General features: G+C 41.4%; 1 protein-coding gene across 2 annotated transcripts in view; it reads right to left on the bottom strand.

The window, feature by feature from the left end:
- carmil3 (capping protein regulator and myosin 1 linker 3) overlaps window positions 1-14,032 on the bottom strand; it is a 101,374-nt gene that overhangs the window by 14,214 nt on the left and 73,128 nt on the right. The window contains exons 24-29 of one of the 2 annotated variants that reach the window (XM_085377004.1): window positions 10,234-10,332; window positions 10,024-10,143; window positions 3,960-4,073; window positions 3,172-3,347; window positions 2,992-3,085; window positions 718-843 (exon numbers count right to left, since the gene is read on the bottom strand). In XM_085377004.1, the coding sequence (XP_085233130.1) occupies window positions 718-843; window positions 2,992-3,085; window positions 3,172-3,347; window positions 3,960-4,073; window positions 10,024-10,143; window positions 10,234-10,332 (729 nt within the window). The remainder of the gene's footprint in view (window positions 1-717; window positions 844-2,991; window positions 3,086-3,171; window positions 3,348-3,959; window positions 4,074-10,023; window positions 10,144-10,233; window positions 10,333-14,032) is intronic. The other variant, XM_085377005.1, reaches the window with a different exon arrangement.

Raw genomic sequence — 14,032 nt, 5'->3', positions numbered from 1 at the left:
GTTTCTGTTAAGAGTAGTGGGATAAAATCCCTCTGAGATATGTGCAAGCCTGGTGACCAACTACAAGAAGCACCTTAACGCTATGTTTGACAACAAGGGTTTCTACCCAAGTACTAAGCCATGTTTTGCGTTCAAATCATTATTTTTCTCAATGACATTAAAAATTTATTTAGAACTTTTTTGTGTTTTAATGAAACTACAAACTACCATTGAGCAAATGTACAAATTCAGCAGAGGATCTAATAAATATTTCTCCCACTTTTTTTCCGGGAGTCATGAAATTATGAGGGTGAATTAAAAAAAAAAAATCACACCTTACATTTATGCAGACTCCCCCAATTTGAGGGAGTCAGAGATGGATGAGAACCTTTCACCAGATTTGGTTGATTTTTATGTGGTATGAACCCAATTTTTGGGGTTGTGGAAAACAGTAGCACATCTGGAAGAATGAATGCTTTATTAATCTTTTAAAATACAGGTCAAAGGTGGACATCTTTCCATTGTTTGCTTTGGCTCTTCTAAACCATCAAATCAAATGTAACTTTTCTTCCTCTGTCTTTTGTCTCTGAAAACTGGTTTTGTTCTTAACACTTATTTTAGGTGCAGTCAGTTAAGTATTATATCCATGCCTTGAAATTAGACATGCTTCTTTTTAAATGAAGAAGCTCATTCTTGTTAAGTGTGCACATGAGGTCAGCGTGTGTCTCTCACACTTACTATTCCCAGGTTGACACCAAAGTCCTCATCGGGGAATTCCAGAGACTCGACTATTCTGGACTGTCTGACAGTGCGTCTGCCCGTCCCGACATCGTCCCAACGCTTTGCCTGGGACACCTGCCGCAGCTGATGCAACACACACATCAAAGGCACGTATCATTGCATAGACACAAACGCTCACACTCGCGCAGTGATGACATCTGGAAATATATCCTTAAATGCTATCTGGGAGGAGAGGCATGTCTGCCCTTGTACCTGAGAAGCTCACAAACAAAGTACTTTACCACCGTTCGTAAAGCCCATGAAGAATATGAACTAAATACAATATCTTGATTATCAAAGCAGAGTAAGGCAAGATAGAGGACAAACCGGCATTGCACCAAAAGAGAGAAAGGAGAATGAGATGTAACAGCAGACGTGGTGAACTGAATGCCAAGCAGAGCAGGGGAGGCCGTGTTATTACTAAGAGTCGATTTTTTTCCTGCTTTTCCGCTGGTTTCATTTTAAACAATTTAATTTTATGGAGAGGAGAGCCCGGAGGGTCTCATCATGTCCTTAACCAGCTTAAATAAAGTTGTTATCTGGCCTCTGAGCTCAATATTCTCTTTAAAGAACAAAGCTCTATACCTATATATCTTCATTGTATATGTTAATGACATGCGAACCAGGGTGTCTTCTTCAGATAACTGCACGCATTAGTATGCTACTGTTCACCTGGAATAACGAAGAAGAATTTATCCAAACTATGCTTGTACAGTTCAGAGTTTTTATTAACATGTCTGAACTAAATGTTTTCAGTTTCAATTTTAACTTCGCTGATATTTCAATATGATCTTGAGAAATTTCCTATCCTGTGCTTGTACACTGGTACGGCTGGAGGTAGGATTATTATTTTATCAACCATGTGTGCGATGTGCAATAAATATACCAGAGTTATAGCAGCACTGAAAGACAACATCCATAACAATATTAATGTTTGAAAGCATCATATGGAATATAATGAATAAATGTCCACAGCGTAGGAGGACTTTCTTAATTCGGTTAGACATCATTATGTATATATGCACATAATGGGTACTTTTCCAGGATGTATTTATTTGTTATTATAAATTTATTTTAAATGGGCTGCTATGGGAACACACGATAGAGAACATTTCACTGTTGTTCACTGGAGGTGCACAGGAGCTTTATAATTGCTTTGCATTGATAAACATATTGCAAAGTGGTGACACAAGTATTGTAGACCCTCTGCTCAATTACTCATAATCTACTGGATGATACTACAAAAGTGCTCTTATGCATAACTTGGTTATAACAAGGGGTTATTCGAGGTACGGTTGCCATCACATCAGCTCAAAGCACTCTGGCCATTTTCCTCTGAACTCTTATCAAACAGGCATTTTTGCCTAGAGAGCTGCTGCTCACTGGGTATTTTCTCTTTTTTGGACTATTCTCCATAAACCCTAGAGATGGTGATGAGGGGGAAAATCCCAGTAGATCCACAGTTTCTAAAACACCAACAAATGGGACAAGTTCAAAGTCCCTCTCTGATTCTGAAGCTTGGTTTGAACTTTAGTGGGTTATCACGACCATATCTAAGTACATAAACGCACTGAACTGCTGCTGACTGGTTGATTAGACATTTGCATTAAGGTGAAGTTAAACAGGTGTAGCTAATAAAGTGTAGAGTGTACACAAGTCATAAAAAATCATTTTGGGGTAACAAATTAGATTAATTTTATCTTAAATTTTTTGATTAAAGAGAAAAAACAAATGGATATTTGGGGATATAATATAAGTGGATGTTATTGCTTAAGGCTTGATGGAGACAAAAAGGCTTAATAGTCCAGCACATGACGTGTCCTGACGGTTATTTTACTTGAATAGAGCCAAGTTGGCAGTTTCGCCCTGTTTTCAATTTTTATGCTAATTCTACAAGATAACCATCTCCTTCCTTCAGTGACATATTTAATAGACTGCATTCCCAACACAGCAAACAATTTTCTTTATGAATATAACTTCAAATAACACAAACCTAAAGTGAAATCTGTAATGTTTTATGCATGTGTGGTAAAAAAAAAAAAAAGAAACTGAGGTGAGCTTTTCCTGTTATTTGCACAGTTCAGACAAACGCGGATCATTTTGGTTGTTTTTTTTTCATATAGTCATATTATAAATTTAACTATATCTTAGAACAAAACAGATTCCAGCTTTACATTCAAATAACATTTTTTTCTAGAATCTACAAGAAAGCATGCAGTAAAGTGATATTACCAGTACCAGGGTTTTATGGGTGGTGTAGAGCTCTTGTAGAATCTGATCAACTATGGAGTTGGTCAGATAGGAGACCACAGACAGCTTCACTTCTCTGGGATAGAGAAAGTAATAACAGTTCAATCAGTATCTCGAAGTTCTTTGCCTCTCTAGGACTTTTTAAACCACTCTCTTTCTTACTCCAGAGCTCTGTTGATGTCCTCTGCCGCCCTCTCCATCAGGGCGTTGCGGATGGCGGAGCGAGGGATAGAAACTTGTTCAGAGATGGACGACAAAGGTGGACTCAGTCTCTCAGCTGCTGAGCAGGACATGGGGCACAACTCACGGCAAAGGGACACCATGGAGTCCACAACCACCTAGAGTAGAAGTGTCCCAAGACATGTATCATATGTCGCCTACAGCTGATGGATTAGCTATAAAAACATATTTATATGCCCAAAACTTGTATTAATAATTCATATAATCCATTTGTCTCTTCAAGATGTTATGTTTATCAGACATTTGGGCAAAAACACACCTCAACTATCTAAACCTGCATTTTTGGCTCTTTTGTTGTTTTTTTAAATTGATCTTAACAAATGCAAATTACAAATGCAGCGTCTAGCATAATAACAAAATTAGGCAGCATAAACAGGGATGTAAATTATGCTCAAGTAAGTTGAAATTCAATACAAAGCATGCCATATTCCTCCTCGGGGTGCGTGCTGCTTTTTATCATTTGCCTATGCTGTGCTACTGAATCCCAATGAGACCAAAATGGAACAAAAAAAATGTCCGAGTGTTCCCTCCCTGAGAATTTCTTTTGAAGTCAGCATACCTGCACTGCACACACATTCACACGGCATTAATGGGCAATTTAAATGCAACTAGTACAGCGCTCCACTACTGTTTAAAATACCAATGCATCAGCGAAGGAATGTTTCAGCGATTACAACCAAGGCCACGGTTCAAACCCACCCCCAGCCTACCTGCAGTTCTTTGTCTGCAGCCTTGGCCAGCTCTCCTGCCAGAGTGTCCAGGCGCTGTTTAACAGGTCCATCCACTGACAACACGTGGGCCAGCTCACACAGAGATGGATAAAGCTGATGAACACACAACACACACACGTTCAGTGAAAGTAGCAATAATACAATGAAAAAACATCCACCTACATTAAAAACTGGTTAAAGGAAAAGCAAATACTAAAGAAAAATAACACATGGAATGAAAAGATTTGCTTTGTCACATTGGCTTTTTAATGTTAATGAACATGATGCAAAACAAAGCATTTGTATTGGGAGTTGGCTTAATCCAGAATGAGTTTTGGTTTACTTGCACATTATTTTGATATAAAAGTCAATTCTGCAGCTCAAATAACGGAAGAAACAGTGGCCTCAATTTTTCTACTGATGATTACAACAAAGAAAAATCTGCAATCTTTACTTCAGTTGGTGATATATTTGTGAACTGTCTTGCCGTGAGCTTTTCACAAACTGTTTTATTTGCCTTAGTTTTGAGATGGTTCAGTCACGTCAGATGAAAAAAGCATCCTCTTGCAACAAGGGTAAAAAAATCTCTGGTTGCCCAGTGACTGAACAGAATTTTCTTGCTACTGAATGCACGTAGTTGTGGTGACCGACTTGTTGCTCAGAGACTGAGCGTGCACCTCGTTCTGTGAGTTACCATCGTTTAATGTCAGTTTCTGTGGACGGTAACAGATTTGCCACAAATGGCAACAGATTTAATTCCCAACTTAACCCTTTGATCACAAATTGATAGCAGACTGACTTTATCTTATTGCTGTTCCAGTCTCAACGCAATGAAGTTGTTTTGAAGATGGCAACTGACTATTTCAAAGGCAGTGAGATGGTACGTTCACTGCACACAGTGGCAATAATTTTGTTTGTGCCGCAGTCTCCATCCACTGTTTTCCTTTTTTCTGTGAGTGAAGCATTATCAGGCAACCCTTCACTTCAACTCCTCACTACAGCATCCAGAGAACAGTCTGTTTATTCAGCCTCATCTGTGGTGCTGGTGCCCACCTCTCAATTTTAAATTGCATGTAGACATTGAGGGTCTTGGGAGGGGCCGAGCTGTCACCAGCTGTTATCTTTCAGAGGGTTGTTGGTGCCATGCCCCTCCCCTATTTAAGTGCACTTTAGATCAGCACGCATCAACACTGCAAGCGGAGTGAGGTATGGGGTCTTTTCACATCCCCATTCTCTGTTTGCTGTCAATGGGCCAGGAGGAGGAGCTGGCCGCCTGGTCAGGCTCTGGACTGGTGGGCTTCCCTGCTGCTGCAGGTCAATGCGGTCTGCTTGTCTCCACCGCAGAGTAAAGGGAACCACCTCCTGGGTCTGGGTGTGTTGGTGCCTGGACCTGGGAGTATAGAGGGTGTATGGGGAGTGTGAGAGTGTGTACAGCGTTCATTTTTGTGTCTCCATGTTGGGCGAGTGCGGAGTATTTGTATATGTGTGCATGAGGGTGGGAATGGATGCTTGTGTCTGTGTGTGTCTGTTTGTCTTATGTCTGTGTGTCAGGTCAGGTCTCAGACTCCACCTCTCCCAGAGCATCTCAGGCCAACCCAGTTGTGGCGGCCTATTTTCCCCCATCACATTCCCTGCTGGTGGCTGGTGGTGTCCCCACCCGCCGATGTGTTGGTGGTTCTCTGTGACTGGGGCTGGGTGCTCGGGTGTGTACTGGCTCACTCAGGGCAGCTGCCGGGGGGCCTGGCTTCTCAGGCCACTGCTGGGGGCGGGGGACTCTCTGGTTTTTGGGCCCTTGGGCTTGGTCTGCTCTGGCACAGCTGGCTGCTGGTGGAGCCTTGTCGCTGCAGCCCCCTGTGGTTTCTACACTATGGCTGCTGAGTGACCGCCATCTGAGGCCCTCCTCACCTCTTTTCTAGATGGGTGCCGTCATTGTCCCTGCGGTGGTCCTCCTGGGGCTCTCGTGCTCTGGGGGGGAGCCTCTAGATGTCTGGGGCCCAGGTCTCCTCCACGCCTGCTTCATGTCTTTGGGCGCAGGGCTGTGGCTTCCACACCCACTATTAATTCTGTTCAATTCAATTTTATTTATACAGCGCCAAATCACAACATCAGTCGCCTGAAGGTGCTTTATATTGTAAGGCAGATCCTATAATGACTGCTTTGAGTGCTCAGATAGAGTAGAAAAGCTCTATATAAGAATCAGTTCATTTACCATAATAATTATTATAATATAATAATAATTCTTAGATACTTAAATGGATAAACCTTATGAACGCAAGCGTCTTCTCACACACAAGTGTCCAAACAGGTACTCACAAATGCACGCTGTTGTTTTCGTTTTCCTGGTTTTTTTTCAGCAGATGATCAAGCAGATTCTCAGGGTTTCTTCTCTCTCTCCATCTCTCTCTGTCCCTCTTCTTCTTCTTTTCTCTCCCTCACCTTCTGCTAACTTTCTCCACAACTTCTCTTTCTTTCTTTTTTCTATCCCCTGGTCTACACCGTTCTGATTGTAATGACTTAAGATCAAAAAAATCCTAAAGTATAACTATGAAGTAAACCAGTATAACAAAAGCCATAAAGGTCCACTTTGGAAAATCAATATGTTGGGCATGTTGTTTAGCCTTCAGACAAAAACTCTGATTCCTACACTGCCGGACAGGACAGACAAAAAACCCCCAAAAGAACTCACTGTGTCTCTTTGCCTCTCTGTAACAAAATCAGGAAATAAACAATAACCAAAACAAAATAATTAAAAATATTGGTTTAAAAAAACAACAACATGAATGATGCATCATCTTTCTAGATGCACGATTTGTGACTCGACAACCATCTTTATCAGCCGTTTGATTAGTCTGAAGCATAAATGACTTTTTAGTTCACGTCACTAGGACATAAAAGCTGCACTTATAAACTTGTCAGTCACATCTGACAGAAAAATAAAACGGGTCTGCTTGCTTTAACCCTCCTGTTATGCTGCAGGTCAGATTGACCCAGAACAGAAGAGATGTCACATGTCATCTGCATCACTACAGAAAACAAAAAAAAAATCTAAATTATAAAAGAAAATTGTAAAATAATCAATGCCAGTGTTTCTGACACTTTTGGATGAGTAAATTTGCCCCGGGCCAAATTAACCCAGGAGCATAATTGGTGTTCCTGGAAACCAACATAGCAGGAAGGTTAAGACATAATAAGGTTTTAGAGAAGGATCTCAATATACCTTTCTTTGAGTGCCATCTCTTTCTTCTTATGCCTGCATTCATGCAACCTCTGAGCAGCTCTGGGTGTAGAATTTTAAGTGCATCCCTAACAAACACTATGAAATACAGCTCCATATAAATTGTAAAACTGTTGACAAGTGTTGTGTATAAATAAGCATGAAGAATGTACATTATGCTCGACAGTGTCCAGAACCATTTATTAAATGTTTGCGTACTGCTTTAGAGTAAAAAGCAGGGAGAACGTGCTTATTTACATCTTCTTCCTTCCTGTTAAATTGTATTTGGAATGCAACAATCCATTTATCACTTACAATCCTGTTCACGCCTTTTCTTTAGAAGAAAATAGAAAGCACTGCTCCCCCCGCGTGTCTCCAGTGTATGTGTTGGTGTAGGTGTTGAAGAGTGCAGGTCTACAACTGGTGATCGGTGAAGGATATTTGTGTATTTGAAGAAGTGAGCAGCACGAAACAAACTGTGCTGCAAAGCTGTGTTTTTCATCTTGTTCTTGCTCTGTTTGCAGGGCACATACATTAAGCTCAATGCAGAACATGCTATGTTTATTTGCTGCTGCAGCAGGATATGTGTATTGAAAATCAGGTTATTAATACTTGATTGGCGTTCAGCACAAACAGACTTCTCATTTGGATTCTAGCATTCAGTTTGGTCAAGTTACACTGCAGTGCTTGCAGTTGTGGCTGTTGAGAGCTCATGTGGCTAAAGCATTGTACGGATTTATGGATGCTGGATTATAATCTCCCACACTACAGAAGCCGTTATCGATTCAAAATGGCTGCACCAGCCTAGCGTCGGTCTGGGTCAAAAAAAACAACCCTCATAATCTTTATTCTCTATGTGTTTGTTTGGCCAGGCTGTATTTTGCTGTGCAGGCTTGGGTTATAAAATACTGAGTGAACCCTAAAAAAAGGTTTTAAATAGCTGCATTTACAGCTGCATTAATGCACGTTTATATGGTCACAGAACATCTTACAGTTGGGTCTGACGTCGTGCTCCGGGTAATACTGTGTAATAAACATTTGCATAATTCCAGTTTTACTGGTTTTTGCAGCCCTTTCGTTTTACTTTTATTGGTGTTTTCCTGTTCCGACCATGAGCTTCAGCTCTTGTATTTTAATGCACGAATGACTATAAGGAGGCTGCTAAATATGTCTTTGCATCAGTGCACTGTGATGCAGTTAGGCTCTGTAAAGTTTCTCCAGGGAAAAGGGAATGCCTTCTTAGAAGTGGATAATCCTAAACTGCTAACTAATTGGTCACTACAGCAGTTAGGTAAATGTAGTGAAGGACAAAGTACAATATTTCCCACTGCAATAAACTGAACTGGCACACATTCATTAACTAGATGCTTGGCTTTGAACAGTTCTTACCATTATGGGATTTTTATGATGTAAGGGGGTAATATCCCTAATATGGTCACAGCTCACCATGAAATTTCCAGCTACCGCTTGTCCTGCCTCCATTTTTCACCTGGTGTTCAAATCTTGTGTTTGAGAGGGGCAGCCAGTTAAAAGTAAGCTGTTGCAGTGGGAGACGGCTGAGCAAAAGTGTGGATGACCTGGGAGGTCCACCAATACCCAGAACTCTGAATCATACAATGCTGCAGCACTATGTGAAAGTTTTTAATCAACTCTCATTTTTAACATTTTGTTACTTATGGAAATACATCATATAAGGTAAAAACAGACTTTGTACAATTCTAACGAGCTTTAAAGTCGATAATGAAGTGGCGACCTTTAATCTTCAACAAACCCTGAACTCTCCAAGGCAGCTGTTTTTGTAATTTCTAGTCCTCAGAAATAGTTCTCCAGGCTTATTGAAGGACATTCAAAGCTCTTCTTTGGATGTTAGCTGCCTTCTGTTCTGTTCTCTGTCAATACAATACCACACTTCAGTAGTGTTGAGGTCTGGGCTCTGGGGAACAATCCAGTGTTTTTCCATCTAGGTATGCTTTTACTGGATTGGCAGATGGTATTGTGTGGTGGACCATAACCTGACAATACATTTCTACATTTATAATTCCATCAATTTTGACAAGATCTGCAACACCACTGGCTGAAATGCAGCCCTAAACCATGACTGAGCCTCCACCCTGTTTTACAAATGGCTGTAGACACTCACTGTTGGAGCTCTCTTCTGACATTCTTTGGATTCATCTCTCCATAAGAACTGTTGACAGAAATTATCAGTCCAGTTCTTGTATAATTTGCCTTAAGTCAGCCTTTTTCTCCCAGTTATCCTTCCTGAGATTTCGACTACAGCAGAAGGATCAGCTGAAGGACCAGATGCATCGCTTACGTTTTGTCAGATCTTTGCTGGATTTTATCCCTGTTACTTTAAGACGTGACTTTCAGATGGCATTCATCTGTTGTAGATCATTCTTTACGTCTTTTACTTTTTCTAAGAACATGCACACCATGCTGGGATATGCTACGTTTTGGACGAATACGGTACTTCTTTAGGGAATCACCTTGTTGGTGCAAAAAATATTAAATGTGTCATATTTGGCATTTTTCACAGACTTTACTAAAGAAATGGGAATAAATGGTGTGTTCTTGTGAAAGGCTTTTAGCAACAAAATGTCTGAAGATATAGTTTAAAACATGTTTTTTGCTAAGTTGTGTGTTAAGTATAGACAGAACGATGGCTCATCCCTTGAGATAGATGTCTTTTTTATGCTTGAGTGATTTACAGGTGAGTGTTAAGTGGCTTCACCAACTATAAAGAAATGAATGCTGGTTCAAGACTCTAAAGTACATGTGGAAGAGTCAAAGATTAAAATACGTAGCCACACACACACGCACACACACACACACTTATAACCCACTCACAGCTCTCGAGTTCCTTGCTTCTTTGAGGATCTGTCTAGCCGTCTGGACCTCCTCTCCTTCCTCGCAGCCTTTCAGGACACAAACCTGCTGCTGCACCCGTACACACAGACGCTCCATCACCTGCACACATACACATGTGCAAAAGTGGAGGCATACAATTAGACCCAAAACAGAAGTGACTTATTCCTCAGCATGAGCACAGCCACACACCTGTTCAGCAGTGCTGGTGACGAGGCCTTGGTGCAGCCTGAGAGCCTGTTTCTGAGAGAAACGCTGAGTCTGGTTGTTCCTTAGCAGGGCACGCTGGATCTGTCACACACACACATGCACACGCACACACACACACAGAAAACAAACAGGGAGGAAGAGGAGTGGTGATGACAGGTGTTTACAAAGTGCGGTGTGCGGGAGACAGGAGACGAACCCATTTGCATGGTAATAAGGAGACTAGAGAGAGAGGTTTGATCCCTAGAAAAAAAAAAAATACGGGACGCCTTTAATCTGTTTTCTTGACTCAGCAGGTGGATGCGTTGACTGCATCATCATCTTAGCATATGTAAAGAAAGATTGAATAAAGAATTGCACAGGGACTCTGAAGGCTCACACGCATTGTCCAAGCTAATAAAGCCTCAAATTAAATTAAAAGCTCTCCTTAGGGAACCGTGTTTGATTAGAACCAGAAAGTCTGCAGGCAACTTAACAGTCAGAAATCCTACAGATATATACACATAGTAATGTGTTAGTAGGGTTGCCAACCGTCCCTTAAAATACGGAATCGTCCTGTATTTAGAAACAAAAGTACACGTCCCGTATTGAGCTAATAAGGGACGCACTTTGTCCCGTAATACAGTGAGAATCAAAAGTAGTCTATAACTTTTAATGGAATTAATGCTTTGTTTGAAAACATAATTCCCAGCCCCTCTCCTGCTTTGTGACCAATGAGCTGACAGCACACTTATGACAATTCGAGTATGACAATTCAGATTACCGTTCATCTCATTGGTCGAGGAAAGGTCGCTTGCGGAGAAAATACCGGAAGACAACAGATGACCACAACAACAAGCATGGCCAACAGGGAAACAAACCCCGACACTGCGGTGCAAGTCTCGGACGACAGTACACCTAAAGCTGGGCAGACACTGTGCGATTTTTTTCAGTCGCGTTATTCAGCTCCTGCTCAAACTGCACGATTGACTCGCAGGGGTTAGAAGTTGGTAGGTCACGATGCAGGTCTCACACTATACGGCCCGATGCTCTGATGCGACCTGAGAGCTCACCCTGTGCGTCCATAAAATTAAAGTTATAACAGAAAATCTGTCGCTCGCTCTCTCTGTCTTTCACTCACACAGACACACCACCACCATCAACTTTGCTAAATTGCTAATGAAAAACATTGATCAGGCAGCTGTGATTGAGCAGCAGTGTAAATCCAACTATTTTCACGGTTGTTGTGGTCGTGATAATTTTGTGAGGCCACATCGAAAAGGCTCGGATGAGCTTTCCAAAGTTCTACAAGTTGTGCCTCCATCGCTTGTGTCCAGATCACACGCTGCACTGCCGTGCTGCTCCATCTTTTTCGCTGACATTTGTGTTTGCGCAGTGTGACAAACTGCGGTGAGGTTTGAAATCCTCGCGACCAAGCGATTGATGATCGGGAGCTCGTCGTGAGGCTTACACTGTGCGATTTTTGGCCCATTTTGAGCCGATTTTTGAGTCGTGCGACCGTTTTGGCGATCGGCCCGATTTTGGCCTTCATCGTGCGTCGTGCATCGTGTAGTATACGTGGGGTAACGAGACGCGATTAACACCTCACGACGAGCTCCCGATCATCAATCGCTTGGTCGCGAGGATTTCAAACCTGTCGTGAGGGTGTCACCGCAGTTTGTCACACTGCGCAAACACAAATGTCAGCGAAAAAGACGGCGCAGCACGGCAGTGCAGCGTGTGATCTGGACACAAGCGATGGAGGCACAACTTGTAGAACTTTGGAAAGCTCATCCGAGCCTTTTCGATGTGGCCTCACAAAATTATCACGACCACAACAACCGTGAAAATAGTTGGATTTACATTGCTGCTCAATCACAGCTGCCTGATCAATGTTTTTCATTAGCAATTTAGCAAAGTTGATGGTGGTGGTGTGTCTGTGTGAGTGAAAGACAGAGAGAGCGAGCGACAGAATTTCTGTTATAACCTTCATTTTTATGGACGCACAGTGTGAGCAATCAGGTCGCATCAGAGCATCGGGCCGTATAATAATAATAATAATAATAATGGATTGGATTTATATAGCGCTTTTCAAGGCACCCAAAGCGCTTTACAATGCCACTATTCATTCACTCTCACATTCACACACTGGTGGAGGCAAGCTATAGTGTGAGACCCTGCATCGTGACCTATGAACTTCTAACCCCTGCGAGTCAATCGTGCAGTTTGAGCAGGAGCTGAATAACGCGACTGAAAAAATCGCACAGTGTAAGCCCAGCATAAGCCCAGCATTAGAGCAGCAATGTTTGTTCGCTCAGAGAAAGGGTAAGAATGGGAAAAGGAAAACACCTGGCTGGAAAAAGTTAATATGTGCAGTGAATATCAGCGCTATGTGGCCAGAAGTGTGATAATATAACTTATTTTGTGTAATAAACAACTGCAAGGATAGATGATTACAACAAATAGATGACTAATACATAAAAGTAATACATAGATGAATAATGATGATGAATTAAGGTGCGTAATCATGGCAACAAGCGGGTTTACAAACAGGAGCAGCTGATTAGCATTAGAAAAGCTGAAATAATACCTCAACTGAAGCCAATTGTACTAAATGCACTAAATGTGCACTGTTACAAGAATGTTTTTCTTTCTATTATTTTAAGTTAAGCGGGACAGAGTTCTTTTAAAGAAAGATTTACTTATATTCTCAAAAGTTAAGCATGACAGGCTTCTGTTTAAGAAAGAGACCTGTTTTATTGTGTTAATGTTGTCATTTTGAGCTAAAAATAAATGGCTAAATGATCATTTGTTTCACATGTGTTCATATCACAAAGAATAGAATATGCATCTACTTAAATCAACTTCAAGTCAAATGGTTAAAAAAAATAATTTCACACACAAAAAAAGAGCTAGAAAATTCACAACAGTGGGAAGGGTGAAGACAACTGGGTTGCCCGGCCCTGGCCACGAGGTGTCCCTTATTTATTTTTCAGGGAGTTGGCAACCCTATGTGTTAGCTTTGTCGAGCCGTATCAGAAATGTACCTTCAGTCACAAGCCTCTGGGGAAGACGGATTTGCTATTGACTGAAAACTGAGCTGTCACGGAAATAGTGTTTGACATGCAATGTACACTAGCTTACAAGCTAGCTGATGAGTAGCATTTTATTTAGCAGTGATACTAAGTAACCATTTCAGCAGCTACAATGATTAATGTTTAATTACAGCCAACTCTCCTGCTTAGCACCATTAGCAGCCACACTTTATGAGGATTTGTTTAATGGATTTTATTAGGATGAGCATCCACACAAAAAGACACAGCTGCTAAGAAAGGCCACATTTGCTGTATGTACACTGCCTGTCATTTTTTTTTGTGTTGCTGTCAGTTAGTTTCATTCTTTGATTGGCAACTTGAAAAAGTTCTCCGATTACAAATACAAGAAACTGAGTCTACAATCAAAATAAGAATCTTGACACGTATGCCTCGACGTGCCGGATTGACAGACAGCAGTCAATGCAAACTGACAACTGATGCTCGGCTGATCAAAAAGTGAAAACTCTGAATGGGTGTTGATTTTCTTCGTAACATGGAACACAGGTGGACTTTAAATATGTCTTTGTTCCCTGGCAAGAAAAACCTCAACTACAATTCAAGTGGCCTTTACTTGAAGCAACCACATCATAATTGCAAAGACAACCATGCAACTCACTGCCCAGAAACTGTACGTCTGCGAAAAGAGATCTGTCACTTTTTGGCTTTTTTTTTCTCTTTTTCAAAGTAACAGGAAGTGCCAAGAGACTTAG

The sequence above is a fragment of the Diplotaxodon limnothrissa genome, linkage group LG18, assembly GCF_057381915.1.
Source record: "Diplotaxodon limnothrissa isolate DT_005_m linkage group LG18, D_limnothrissa_male_GT1.1, whole genome shotgun sequence".
Taxonomy (NCBI): Eukaryota; Metazoa; Chordata; class Actinopteri; order Cichliformes; family Cichlidae; genus Diplotaxodon; species Diplotaxodon limnothrissa.
The sequence above is the reverse complement of the archived record's forward strand: the minus strand, read 5'-3'. Positions and strand labels throughout refer to the sequence as shown.